Source organism: Poecilia latipinna, unplaced genomic scaffold, assembly GCF_001443285.1.
Source record: "Poecilia latipinna isolate Pla-1442-1.1 unplaced genomic scaffold, P_latipinna-1.0 Scaffold2474, whole genome shotgun sequence".
NCBI lineage: Eukaryota > Metazoa > Chordata > Actinopteri > Cyprinodontiformes > Poeciliidae > Poecilia > Poecilia latipinna.
This window is the reverse complement of record NW_015115090.1, coordinates 1-14,264: the sequence shown is the minus strand read 5'-3', so window position 1 is coordinate 14,264 and position 14,264 is coordinate 1. Positions and strand designations below refer to the sequence as shown.

Genomic DNA, 14,264 nt, shown 5'->3' with positions numbered 1-14,264 from the left:
TGCAGTGCAACTCATGCAAGCTTGCTTGGTTTTACAGTTTAAGTTTCTGGGTGAATATAATGAATATAGGAAATCCTAGATTAAACAAATTTTCAAAAAAAATTGTTTACATGGAATGTTTGTTAGTAGAGAGCAATTCTGGGGAAGCAAAGATTTATTTGTGAGATTTCTTCAGGCCACTATTAACTGATAGTAAATCTGGAAGCTACCCAAATAATATTAAAGTTCTACTACAGGAATGTAAAACAAGGCAAGGGTTTATATGGGGTTTCCTGAAGCCAGTAGGGTTTGCACAACCTGAACTTTAATAAAACTGTTCAGAATCTTCTTTCAGGTGTCCTGTTCTATGTATCACTTTTTCTCCGTATAATTCCCAGTTGCTGAAAAAAGTGGTACAATATTGCATTTCGAACAGTTATATTGCTAAACTATTTTTTAGAAGTTTTACTCTTTAAGAAGCGCTAATGACAACAGGACTCAATTTGCGTTGTCACTCTAACAATTTTTACATTTTGAAAAGTGAATGTAGTCCAATTTATCTTCATGAGATCTTTTTGTGTTTTCTTCCTGAAAACACAAGAAGATCATAGTTCATTTCACATAGTTGAAATTAACTATATGAATAGTTCATTTCAAGTTATTTCCACATGTAAGTCACAGCTGCAGACATTGTGCTAAAGTTCATTATGTATTTTTTTCTGTGTAAGTTTCATTCTTAGATTCCACCACAAGGGTAACTAGAGCCACCTGTATTTTGCTAAACATGTCCCAGTTATGATACAAGCATGTGAAACTAGCCTGAGAAAGGTGGACATCAGTGGGAGTTTAACTCTGGTCTTCCAACTTCAACTGCGTATCTGTCTACTGCTCTAATTACCCTCACCCCTCCCACAGAGCAATTTCTGGGGGATTACTCTAGGGCAGACATGTCCAAAGTCCGGCCCGGGGGCCAAATGCGGCCCGTGGTCAAATTTCATCCGGCCCGCAGCCTCTGTCATAAAATCAATAACGTCTGGCCCGCACATAGAATTAATACATTGGGCAGCAGTACTGTTACCTGCATAGGGCGTAGCTAACACACTAAATGCCGTTCCTCATTTACCCACTAGAGGGCAGCAGCCCGTGTGACTCAGACCATTTGCAGATGGAGCTCATTGAGCTGCAGAGTGACGCAGAGAGCCACGGTCGGCACCAGCAGCTTTCTCTCGTCAACTTTTACCGACAGGTTTCGAGAGATTCGAGCATTTGGAAAGAAAATGCTAATCTTGTTTGGGTCGACGTATTTGTATGAGAAGACATTCTCGGTCATGAACTTAAATAAAAAAGGGAGGCGTCCAGGAGGCATCCTTACCANTAGTTGAACCTCGGATTCAGGAAGAGCAGTGTGGTTTTCGTCCTGGTCGTGGAACACTGGACCAGCTCTACACCCTCAGCAGGGTCCTGGAGGGTGCATGGGAGTTCGCCCAACCGGTCTACATGTGTTTTGTGGACTTGGAGAAGGCGTTCGACCGTGTCCCCAGGGGGGCCTTGTGGGGGATTCTCCGGGAGTATGGGGTACCGGGCCCTTTGATACGGGCTGTCATGTCCCTGTATGACCGGTGTCAGAGTCTGGTCCGCATTGCCGGCAGTAAGTCTGACTCATTTCTGGTGAGAGTTGTACTCCATAAAGGCTGCCCTTTGTCACTAATTCTGTTTATTACTTTCATGGACAGAATTTCTAGGCGCAGCCAAGGTGTTGAGGGGATCAGTTTTGGTGGCCTTAGGATCGCATCTTTGCTTTTTGGGGATGATGTGGTCCTATTGGGGATGGGGATCAGTGCCTCCAAATCCGAGGCTATGGTCTTGAGCCGGAAAAGGGAAGAGTGCCTTCTCTGGGTCAGGGTGGGTGTCCTGCCCCAAGTGAAGGAGTTTAAGTATCTTGAGATCTTGTTCACACATGGGAGAAGAAGGGAGAGGGAGATCGACAGGCAGATTGGTGTAGCATCTGCTGTGAAGCGGGCGCTGTGCTGGTCCGTCATGGTGAAGAGTCAAAAAGCAAAGCTCTCAATTTACTGGTCGATCTATGTTCCCACCCTCATCTATGATCATGAGCTTTGGGTCATGACCAAAAGAACGAGATCACGGATACGAGCAGCCGAAATGGGAAATGGCTGGACTCTCCCTTAGAGATAGGGTGAGAAGCTTGGTCATCCGGGAGGGACTCAGAGTAGAGCCGCTGTTCCTTCACGTCAGGAGGAGCCAGTTGAGGTGGCTCGGGCATCTGGTCAGGATGCCTCCTGGACGCCTCCCTGGTGAGGTGTTCTGGGCACGTTCCACCGGGAGGGAGTCCCGGGGAAGACCCAGGACATGCTGGAAAGACTATGTCTCTCGACTGAAACTTACTTACGGTAATGTCACAAGGAAAATGATGGAAACGACTCTACCAGTTGTGGTGGTAATGACTCTAAAACAGCTATCTTTGCCAAGGGTGACAGAGTTATGATGTTTAGGGTGTTTTTTGTTTGTTTGTTTGTTTTCTTTTTTTTTAATATAGGGCCATGTTGGTGTTTAGATAGCTTTTCTGATAACAGGTTTTTCAGTTATCCTTTTGACTGAATAGCTGCTGTATTATGCCTGCAAGTATTTTGCATGTTTTATGCCTAAATTAGGTGAATTTATTGCCAGATCATTTTTTAATTTTGTCAGACCACATAGTAGCATTTATACCTAAAACAAAAAAAATAACAGTCAATCCAGGTGATCGGCAGAGATCGACCTCATTGGTGATTGGTATTGGAATCGGCAGCAGAAAACCTGATCCGAGTATCCCTAGTAGAGATAACAAAGGTTTTGGAAGTATCATAACTTAAACTTAATGCTCAAAGCACCAGAGTTTTTATAGAAAAATATCCAGATTTTTGTGTGTGCGTGTTATTTTAGAGGCTCTATATTGAAGATGGGTAAAAGCATACATTTCTGTTTTTCTCTATCCCTCTGGTCTCGGCTCCCACACAGTGAGCTGTCAACTAGTTGCAGTGCTTAGTCCCTCCCGTTTCAAATTCTTCTCATTAACATAAGAGTTAAAGGGATAACTCTTATATAATTGAGATATTTGCTACCTTGCTAGTTTTTATTTATCATGATTCAGCCGAAGTACCATATTTTCCGCACTATAAGGTGCACCTAAAAACCTTGAATTTCCTCAAAAGCCGACAGTGCGCCTTATAATCCGGTGCGCCTTATATATGGACCAATATTGAGCCACAACAGTTCTAGCAACTACGGTAAGCAGCTGCCGACTTCATTTTCGCCCGTAGAAGAAGAAGCGCGCGGTGCATGTTGGGATAGTTGTCAGAATGCTGGTTTGTAATCTATTAATAAAGTCTGACTGACCTATCTAGACGGTCGGTAGGTATACCGACCGTCTAGAATCAGGTCGCCTGCAGGTCATTTAGCACCATGTTCTCCACGAACATGCTGTGCGCGAACGGAAAAGGGTGACCATTGTCCGGTCACACGCCGGCCCAGTCGCGGAAGGCTCTCCTCACCAACTGGAGTCGGACTGTTTTGTTGACATTCACTTTAGTGCAGCTCCATCTAGTGGATGCATAATGTAACTTCAGCCTCTACTGTAGCATCTCTTCTAAGCACCTTATAATGCGGTGCGCCTTATATATGAAAAAAGTTTTAAAATAGGCCATTCATTGAAGGTGTGCCTTATAATCCGGTGCGCCTTATCATGCAGAAAATACGGTAATAAAATGATGAACTGCAACCTAATTTCTACTGTTAATGTGTTTCTTCCTATTGAGCAGTGAAAGTAAATCAAAGGTGTTACTTGTCTTTTGCTTTAAGTATTTACTTACTGAAGGGATTTTTTTGTGCTGCAGAGTCACAGTTGGCTCCTCACTTCACTCTGACGGAGCCTGTACCACTCATACATTTTGGACTGAACAATTGTTCTAACAATGGCTGGGGTGGACCTACAAATGTATTTATTTATTTTTTCTTTGATGAATGGCAGATTTACTTCATTCTTTGTTTCTTTGGCCTTTTCATATTGATACCGTTTAAATACAAGGGTTTATTTTCTGATTTTTTTCTTGGGGGGGGTCCAATTCTAGACTTTTCCAAGATTGGGGGGGTCCGCACTCCCCCGACCCTTCCTGGGATTTCCGCCCATGTACTGTAGTACTGTTGCCTTGGATGATATTAGAATGTATATGATGATTTGAAGTACTCAAATATGACAAAGTAGCAAAAACCTGTGAAGGGGTCAATACTCTTTCAGTTGCCGTTGTGGATCACAGTTGACTAATTAAGACGTCTCATGGGATTGATGAATAGCTCTCAGTTGGAACCAATGAGGAAGCCTCCACAACTTATAAATAATTTGTAAGAAAGCATTTTGTGTCCGTGGCCCCAAAAAAGAAACATTTTAACAGACCATATTAATAAGCAATGTAAATACTGGACTGGATAATAAGCTAAACTGTAGGCTGATTGTAGTTTTCTTGTATAATGAGTCTGGGCTAGCTAACTAATTAACTACTTGTAATTTTATGACAACACTCCAGTCCAGACATAGAGAATATATTTTCGCTTTGAACTAACCGTACATAGGTTTCAGTCAAAGAACTAGACTGCTTTGGTAAGTTTGTGTTTTGCCAGATTGTGTAAGCTAACACCCATTCTGTTGCATGTTTTCACAGGTTTGTTATAAGCAACGGTAAGACTAACCGAATTGGAAGCTTTGAGCTGTGCGTGGAAATTGTGGATCGTGTTCTGCCATCGCTAACGTCCAACAAAGGTCTCCAGGTCCCACAAGGTTCTGCCAGGAGCCTTGGTCCAGAACTCCTCTCCTTATCTGACCCTGACACTCCACCCAGTGCTCTGACTTTTGTTCTGCGACAGCCTCCACAGTACGGGAAGCTGGTACTAGCCGGTGTCACACTGACTGCTGGCTCAAACTTCACACAGAAACATATAAAGGAGCTGGAGGTAACATATAGACATGATGGAGGACCATCACAGATTGACCGATTTGCTTTTACAGCATCCGACTCCTCCAGACGAGGCTTTCTGCTTGATGGACAGCTGCAAACAGAGCCTGTGTTTTTCACCATTCAGGTGGGGGATAATGGACCCAGTTTGCAACTTAATGTGATTTTTGTACCACATATGTGTAATTTGTTAGCAATGTAGAGTTCTAAAAGCTTCCCAATTAGCCTCAAACGTCCGTCTATTTTCAGATCAAGCCTTTGGATAAATCTTCACCAGAAGTAATAAGGCTAGTCCCACTTTGGAAACCAGAGCTTTTACCCGATGGCAGATATGTGATTTTTGTGACTTCTCAAGAGCTGAAGGCTCAGGATAGTGGTAGCAGAGAAGAAGAGCTGATATTCTGCATTGTTCGTCCACCATATTTTGGCTACCTTGAAAACATTACCACAGGTCAGAATAATTATGTGTTATTACCTGCCCTGCATCTAGATGCTTGTCTTTTCCCCTCGCTGCCATTTTGTACTTTTCAGTTTGTTTTTTTATACCAGACTTACGGAAATAAATAGTGGTCCTGCCTTAGTTGCTTTGAGCTAGATAAATATTTGTCAAATATTCAGTTAGCTAAATATGCCAAAGTTCTCCCTTCAGGCTGAGCTTACCAAAAGAACAATAGCCAATATTGTGAATTCACATGAGGAGTTTCTGTCACACAATCTGGAGCTCTCAAGTATTTAGCTAGCTCTGAGCTAGCAAAATTATGAGCTAGCTAAATATTTAGTTAGCTTACTCACTGAATATGTTTGGAGCTAAATATTTAGCTTGCTAACTAAATATTTAGTTTTGAGCTAAAAATTTAAACTGGAGCTAAGTATTTCAAACTAAATGTTTCATTAGCTTGCAGATAACATGACGAAAATATGACTGGCTTAATAATCCAAATTACGGCTGTTAACTTTTGACTGTGACTTTATAAATGGAACCCCATATGTTACATAGAAAAATGTACAATTGGGTGAATCAGCAGGTGTCTAACTGTACTACATTTATCATTGTCATTAAAAAGTACAAAAAAATGAATTAATCCACAGTGGTTGAAGAACAAGGGTATAAAAACGACCAGTTGATCTGCAGCCCTGCAGCTTCATTCAGATAACGTAACACTCTTTCACTGTTCTTCACAGGTATGTTTGTGTCAGAGCGTTTCCCTCAGATAGAGCTTAACAAAAGAACTATAGCCTATATTATCCATTCGCATGGTGAGTATCTGTCAGACAGCCTGGAGTTCAAAGTGTCTGATCCTTTAGGCAACATGGGGCCCTCTCACATGTAAGTTATGCTCTGTTTCACTTTCAATCTGGTATTTTAGGTGATAGACTAAATTAGCTCTTGTGTTTTCTCCATGCATGTTCCTTGTCTTTGCAGCCTTGAATTCCAATGGAGTAGGGTGGAGTTTTCTCTTCCTGAGTTCTCATCATGTGAGGAGCAGGGAAAATTCTCCCTGGACATCATTCGAAATGGAAACTTGGCAGAATCATCATATGTCACTGTCAAGGTCAAATTTTTAAAACCCACAGTCATGCAAACATTCAGCTAAGTTTGAACTAGGGATGAACCGATCCACTTTGTTCACTTCCGATACGATACAAATATCTGAGGTTCATTATCAGCTGACAAATTCTTATCAATACAGAAAAATAGTATTTAGTTCATAAGTACTATTTTATTATTATTATTATTATTGTTATTGTTATTATTAAAACAATGAAGAAACTTAAACTGACAAAAACAATAGGTTGACTATCTTAGTCATCCATCCATCCATCCATCCATCCATCCATCCATCCATCCATCCATTTTCTTCTGCTTATCCGGGGTCGAGTCAGGGGGGTAGGAGCTTCAGAAGGGAGGCCCAGACTTCCCTCTCCCCAGCCACTTGTTCCGGCTCCTCTGTGGGAACCCCAAGGCGTTCCCAGGCCAGCCGAGAGACATAGTCCCTCCAGCGTGTCCTGGGTCTTCCCCAGCGCTGGGGAGACACGCTGGTGCTCCCCGGGAGGAGGCCTCGGGGAAGGCCTCTGACGCCGGCGGAGGCACGTCATTCGCGGGGGTCTACCTGGTTGATCCTCCCAGTAGCATATGCTTGGCTCAAAGATTAAGCCATGCATGTTTAAGTACACACGGCTGGTACAGTGAAACTGCGAATGGCTCATTAAATCAGTTATGGTTCCTCACCCGGAACACCTCACCAGGGAGGCGTCCAGGAGGCATCCTGACCAGATGCCCGAGCCACCTCAACTGGCTCCTCTTGACGTGGAGGAGCAGCGGCTCTACTCTGAGTCCCTCCCGGATGACTGAGCTTCTCACCCTATCTCTAAGGGAGAGCCCAGCCACCCTGCGGAGGAAACCCATTTCGGCCGCTTGTATCCGTGATCTCGTTCTTTCGGTCATGACCTGAAGATCATGACCATAGATGAGGGTGGGAACGTAGATCGACCGGTAAATCGAGAGCTTCGCTTTTTGACTCAGCTCTCTCTTCACCACGACGGACCGGTACAGCGCCCGCTTCCCGGCAGCCGCTGCACCAATCCGCCTGTCGATCTCCCGCTCCCTTCTTCCCTCATTCGTGAACAAGATCCCCAGATACTTAAACTCCTCCACTTGAGGCAGGACGACCCCCCCTGACCCGGAGAAGGCACTCTACCCTTTTCCGGCTCAAGACCATGGCCTCGGATTTGGAGGCACTGATCCTCATCCCGGCTGCTTCACACTCGGCTGCGAACCGCTCCAGCGAGAGCTGCAGATCACGATCTGATGAAGCCAACAGGACCACATCATCCGCGAAAAGCAAAGATGCGATCCTAAGGCCACCAAAACGGATCTCCTCAACACCTCAGCTGTGTCTAGAAATTATGTCCATGAAAGTAATGTACAGAATCGGTGACGAAAGGGAGCCTTTATGGAGTACAACTCTCACCGGAAACGAGCCCGACTTACTGCCGGCAATGCGGACCAGACTCTGACACTGGTCATACAGCGACCTGACAGCCCGTATCAAAGGGCCCGGTATCCCATACTCCCAGAGAACCCCCCACAAGATCCCCCTACGGACACGGTCGAACGCACTTCTCCAAGTCCACAAAACACATGTAGACTGGTTGGGCGAACTCCCATGCACCCTCCAGCACCCTGCTGAGGGTGTAGAGCTGGTCCAGTGATCCACGACCAGAACCACACTGCTCTTCCTGAATCCGAGGTTCGACTATCCGACGGACCCTCCTCTCCAAGAACCCTGAATAGACCTTACCAGGGAGGCTTAAGAGTGTGACCCCTCTGTAATTGGAGTACACCATTCGGTCCCCCTTTTTGAACAGGAGGACCACCACCCCAGTCTGCCAATCCAGGGGAACTGCCCTCGATGTCCATGCGATATTGCAGAGTTGCGTGAGCTGACACAACCCTACAACATCCAGAGCCTTAAGGAACTCCGGCCGGATCTCATCCACCCTTGGGGCCCTGCCACTGAGGAGCTTCTCAATCACCTCGCCGACCTTGTCCCCAGAGATCGGAGAGCCCAACCCAGAGTCCCCAGGCTCAGCTTCCTCAACAGAAGGCATGTTGGTGGGTTTGAGGAGTTCTTCAAAGTATTCCGCCCACCGACCCACAACGTCCCGAGTTGAGGTCAGCAGCACACCATCCCCACTATAAACAGTGTTGGTGCTGCACTGCTTCCCCCTCCTGAGACGCCGGATGGTGGACCAGAATCGCCTCGAAGCTTTGCAGAAGTCTTTCTCCATGGCCTCTCCAAACTCCTCCCACGCCCGAGTTTTTGCCTCCGCGACCACCCGAGCTGCATGCTGCTTCACCCGCCAGTGCCCATCAGCTGCTTCTGGAGTCCCACAGGCCAAAAAGGCCCGATAGGACTCCTTCTTCAGCTTGACAGCATCCCTCACTGAAGGTGTCCACCAACGGATTCGAGGGTTGCCGCCGCGACAGGCACCAACAACCTTGCAGCCACAGCTCTGATAAGCCGCCTCGGCAGTGGAGGCACGGAACATGGTCCACTCAGACTCCATGTCCCCCACCTTCGAAGTTCTGCCGGAGATGAGAGTTAAAGCTCCATCTGACAGAGGACTCCGCCAGATGTTCCCAGCAGACCCTCACTATGTTTGGGCCTGCCATGTCTGACTGGCTTCCTCCCCCACCACTGGAGCCCAAACTGGAGCCCAGCCCAACTGTCCACTAACCACTACCAGGTAGTAGTGACCACTACCAGGTAGTGGTCAGTGGACAGCTGTCAGTGGACAGTGGAGCTGTCAGTGGACAGCTCTGCACCTCTCTTCACCCGAGTGTCCAAGACGAAACGACGATGAAACGACGACAAAATCGACCATAGAACTGCGGCTTAGGGTGTCCTGGTGCCAAATGCACATATGGACACCCTTATGCCTGAACATGGTGTTCGTGATGGACAATCCGTGACGAGCACAGAAGTCCAACATCAGAACACTAATCAAGTTCCGATCGGGGGAGGGGAGATGTTCCTTCCGACAACGCCCCTCCAAGTCTCACAGTCATTGACCACGTGAGCATTGAAATTCCCCAGTAGAACAAGAGAGTCCCTAGGAGGGGCATTCTCCAGTACCCCCTCTAAGGACTCCAAGAAGGGTGGGTAATCTGAACTGCTCTTCGGCCTGTAAGCACAGACAACAGTCAAAACCCGTCCCCCCACCTGTAGGCGGAGGTAGGCTACGCTTTCGTTCACTGGGGTAAACCCCAACGTAGAGGTGACAAGATGGGGGGCAACAAGTATGCCCACTCCTGCCCAAAACCTCTAACCGTGAGTAACTCCAGAGTGGAAGTACGTCCAGCCCCTCTTAAGGAGACTGGTTCTAGAACCAGAGCCATGCGTCGAGGTGAGGCCGACTATTTCTAGCCGGAACCTCTCAACCTCGCACACTAGCTCCGGCTCCTTCCCCACGAGAGAGGTGATGTTCTACATCTCAAGAGCCAGCTTCTGCAGCCGAGGATCAGACCGCCAGGGTCCCCTCCCCCCTCCCTCAGCTGCCGCCCGTAACATATTGCACCTGACCCCTTTGTCCCCTCCAACAGGTGGTGAGCCACGTCTCCTCTTCGGGCTGAGCTCGGCCGGGCTCCGTGGGTAAAAGCCTGGCCATTAGGCGCTCGCCATCGTGCCCCACCTCCAGACCTGGCTCCAGACTCGTGCCCCAGTGACCCGCGTCCAGGCGAGGGAACACCAGATCCAAAGTTCGTCTCCATCATAAGGAGTCTTTTGGCTGCGCTTTGTCTGGTTGCTCATCTAGGACCTGTCTGCATTGGGTGACCCTACCAGGGGCATAAAGCCCCAGACGATATAGCTCCTAAGATCAATGGGACACTCAAACCCCTCCAACATGATAAGGTGCCAGCCCAAGGAGAGGACTATCTTAGTCAAGCATGCAAAAATAAACTGCAACTGTAATGAAAATATTTTCATTACTGGAACAATTTTTTCTTAAGTCACTGTATAGAACTGTAAGAGCACTTTTTGCACTTTATTAACAAGCACTTTATGTAGCACTGCACTTTAAGCATCGATTTGCATATTGTTTTGTGAAATTTTAGACAGGATCGGAAGTGATCAGCAACAAGAATGAGTCAACACGCTGGTCTGCTAGAATAAATGTGTCTTTTATTCCCCACAGATTACAGCAAAGCAGTGCTGCACAGCAAAGCAATCATTCACACACTGATACGTGATGCTATATATATTGTCCTCTAATATATCTTTCGCTCTTACCTTGACACATGGACTGGAGAGCCATCAGTCCGGGCAGAGCAGCAATCACGTGGCCGGGCGTCTGTACGTGACCCACGGCAGACTCTGCCAAGACGAGGGACTACCTCGATTTTATACTCTTTAACAAGCATTCTTGTGTGAGAGTGAAGAATGGCCACTTCCTCTCTCCCAGGCAGATTCTCCAAGAATAGTGCAGCCACTTCCCGTTTCATATCTGACCACTTATTCCCGCCATTGTTCGAATCAGGTCAAAATGACCTCTTCAAGGTACAACACGACCCTCACTATCGAACTAATAACAATCAGGTTATGAAACACAGAATGACCATTCTATTGTCCATGCGTCCAAAAATATCTAGCATGAACTTAGAGCGTGATCAGCTACGTGACAACCAGCCACTGTCCACGCGCTTAAGTCGTGTACAACAATACCTATCACGAACTCAGAGCATGATCAGATTATATAACAGATTATGAAGGTTACATAAAGAGTATATAAGACATTATCAAAGTACAAATATAATAATTCTATATCATTCCACCCCTTGGTCTTTGATAATTAATTTTGGAAATACTGTCCCCAAGGCTCCTCAACTCCATACAGTCCATTATTCATAGTCCACTGGGAGCTTGTATATTGATCCCATAAATTTACTACCCTATTCAAAAATTCCACTCTATCATTTTCTACAGACCCCAAAGTTATAAATCGATGCTGACCTACCCAATGGTCGATTTCAAACACATCTCTAGGCTCAGAAGCGTCCACTATTAGTGTCGCTACGTCAATGCCATACCAACCGTCTCGAATACATGGAATAATTTTCATACATGCAATACATATAGACAAGTCCAGAGGTTAAATGTCGTCAAAAACACCAGACATATTACCAAAGCAAGGATGGTGGGTATGAAGTACGTTTTGGCAGTTACCGACATTCTCAATGATTTTTGCCACATGCTTCACCTCCTCCAATGTTATAAATGTGGATACCCTGAGCCTGGAAACGTTAGACATATGTGACTGGCTCATTTTCTGCAGGACTGTGGATCCATTCAATGCGCATTTAAATCCATCCAGAGAGACCTGCCAGGGTACTTCCAGGACTTGCCATTGCATGTCCTTAAATCGGGAAGTACTGGTGAAGTTCGTCAAACATATGTCTGGTTATTCCAGTGCCATATATACACATTCTTTCAGCACCCAGAAAATGGTGCAGTAGGTAATTGAGGATGACTCTTTATTGTAGTTATGCACAGCGTGTGTGGGTTTATCTGCCATAGCATGTCCCTAGGTTTTTTGTGAGTCCATTCACACAACAACAACAATTTAACTTGTGGTACATGGGTTAAAATGTTCTTGTTGTAATATACATACCACTCCTTGGTCAGCATTATTACATTTATGCAAGCCATAGGTGAGGTTTGTCTGTGGCTCAAACCACTCACCAGTTATTTGTAAAAACCAATATCCCGAAGTGGTTATAACGGGCAATACATAATATTGGCATACAGTTGTCATATGTGTTACATAGTATTGGATCCAATGGCCCTCACACATTGAGACATTACATATGGTTTTGTCCGTTTCCAAATATACCCAATAATTTTTGGTGATGTTCTTCAAAATCTGAGATTTTGAGCCGTTTCTTCCTGTGTCATTACAGTAGAAGGCATCCAAATGCCTATTTGATGGACCGCTCTTGCTACATGTTGTCTATGCGCGTTTAATCCGCGTGGAGGCACATGGTGGTAGAGGAGGGAAAATCACCCTCCAGTGTAACCATTCTGTTCCCCGGTGTCTCGAGGGTGAAGCAGAGCATCCCCAGCAATACCATGGCAGCAAGGACATGGCATACGATGACCCCACAGCCGACACACCCCTTTTGGTGCTTCCCATGGTTGTGGTCATCGTCCATGCCCCTGGCTTGATCCGAACAGCAGGTGCCACGAGAACATTTAGCTGGAATGATAATTAGTATGCTATAACAGAAGACAAAAGATATTAATTTTCTCTCAAATAACATTTGAAACTGGCACATTCACCCACTTTTCCTCCCCTGAATATAACACTGATACAGTGGCATCATTGCCCTGTGCAATGATTTCAGCCGCCCTTGGACCATTTTCTTGTCTCACCCAAACTTTTGCTCCAGGTTTATCTGTAGAGCCAAAACCGCCGTCCCCCCTCACTGTCACCTCAGTGGGTGGAGGGATTTCTAAGACGGCAGACATGTCGCACGGTTTCACTTAACAGTTGTGTGATCCCGTCTCCTTTTTGCAATTTCAAGGGGCTTTCACCTTGGTGGCGACACACCACACCCAGTTCTCCCTGATAATCACTGTCAATAACTCCGGCCTGAATGGTCAGCGCTTTTAAGGACAGTCCAGATAGCAGTAGGATATGTCCATACATTCCCTTGGGGCATTGCAACCCCAAGCCAGTTTTTACCACCTGAATTTTATCAGGTAATAGTGTTACTGATTCTAATGTTCTTAAATCCAGGCCAGCTGAGCCTGGTGTGGCTCTAACAGGAAGCTCCGCCTTATCGTCATTTTTCCACATTTTGATAGGGTCTTTATCCAGAGTGTTGTACACAGTGATCATTCGGTTTAATCATGTCACCCCAGGTGCGATTGGCCTATTGTTCAATTGGGCCACCGCCTGCGCTAAATTTGGCTTCCAATTAGTCAAATACATCGGTCACTCATTTTCTGAAGTGACTCTTTCAACAGCCCATTCATTCTCTCAATCAGCCCAGCAGCCTGTGGATAATAGGGAATATGATATATCCATTCAACATGCTTTTCTTCCGTTGACATGCTTCGCATTGTTGAATAGCTGTTTTGATATCTATTTTTAGATCTATTCCCCTGTCTCTAGTCCACTGCTGAGTTCCCTGAATCCCCCCAGTGTCCTGATTTTTGATGCACCCATCTAGCCAACCCAACACTTGATTCCCGTGCTATTTGCATGGCCCTAACAACCCCATCGATATACCGGTTGTGTAGTGCCTCAGTGCTTTACATTATACAAACATAATACAGTAATCAATTACGAAACATTACATTTTGTCAAATACCACCTTCAAAATCATCAAGAATAATCATCAAATAAAGGCACATCAAATATATTCATCAGTGTTCCAGTTATTGTTCATCAATTTCAAGGAACTTAGTGTTTCAGCTGTTTTGCATTTTTCTGAAAGTTTGTTCCAGTGAGAAATATTTAGATATTCAATCCTTCACAACAACAACAACAAAAAACATTTCTTTTCACATGTTTACATCTTACCATCTTTATTTCAGACAACTTCGGAAGTTCAAAAAGTTTTAGCAAAAAAATTTGCAATCTCCAATAATTTACTCTTCTTTACTCCAAACTTTTGAACATTTGTATTTTTCCCATAAATATTGTTAAGGAAGAATTTCTAAAATAGGTTAACTTTGGAAAAAGTTTGGCTCTCTCTCTCTTCCTTAGATCCCA

The 14,264-nt window shown here is 45.4% G+C and overlaps 1 protein-coding gene across 1 annotated transcript; it reads left to right on the top strand.

The window, feature by feature from the left end:
- The first annotated feature begins 1,084 nt into the window (after positions 1-1,084).
- Positions 1,085-6,685, top strand: LOC106937961 (FRAS1-related extracellular matrix protein 1-like). Its single transcript, XM_015019725.1, has 5 exons — positions 1,085-1,184; positions 4,661-5,109; positions 5,232-5,433; positions 6,165-6,309; positions 6,406-6,685. The coding sequence occupies exons 1-5, from the start codon at positions 1,085-1,087 to the stop codon at positions 6,575-6,577; spliced, it is 1,068 nt and encodes a 355-aa protein (XP_014875211.1). The 3' UTR covers positions 6,578-6,685.
- Positions 6,686-14,264: the final 7,579 nt, after the last annotated feature.

Coding starts and splice junctions, on each gene's coding strand:
- LOC106937961 (XM_015019725.1), top strand. CDS start 1,085: ATGCCGTTCCTCATTTACCCACTAGAGGGCAGCAGCCCGTGTGACTCA. Junction 1,185..4,660: donor GAGTGACGCAGAGAGCCACG/GTCGGCACCAGC, acceptor AGATTGTGTAAG/CTAACACCCATTCTGTTGCA. Junction 5,110..5,231: donor CTGTGTTTTTCACCATTCAG/GTGGGGGATAAT, acceptor GTCTATTTTCAG/ATCAAGCCTTTGGATAAATC.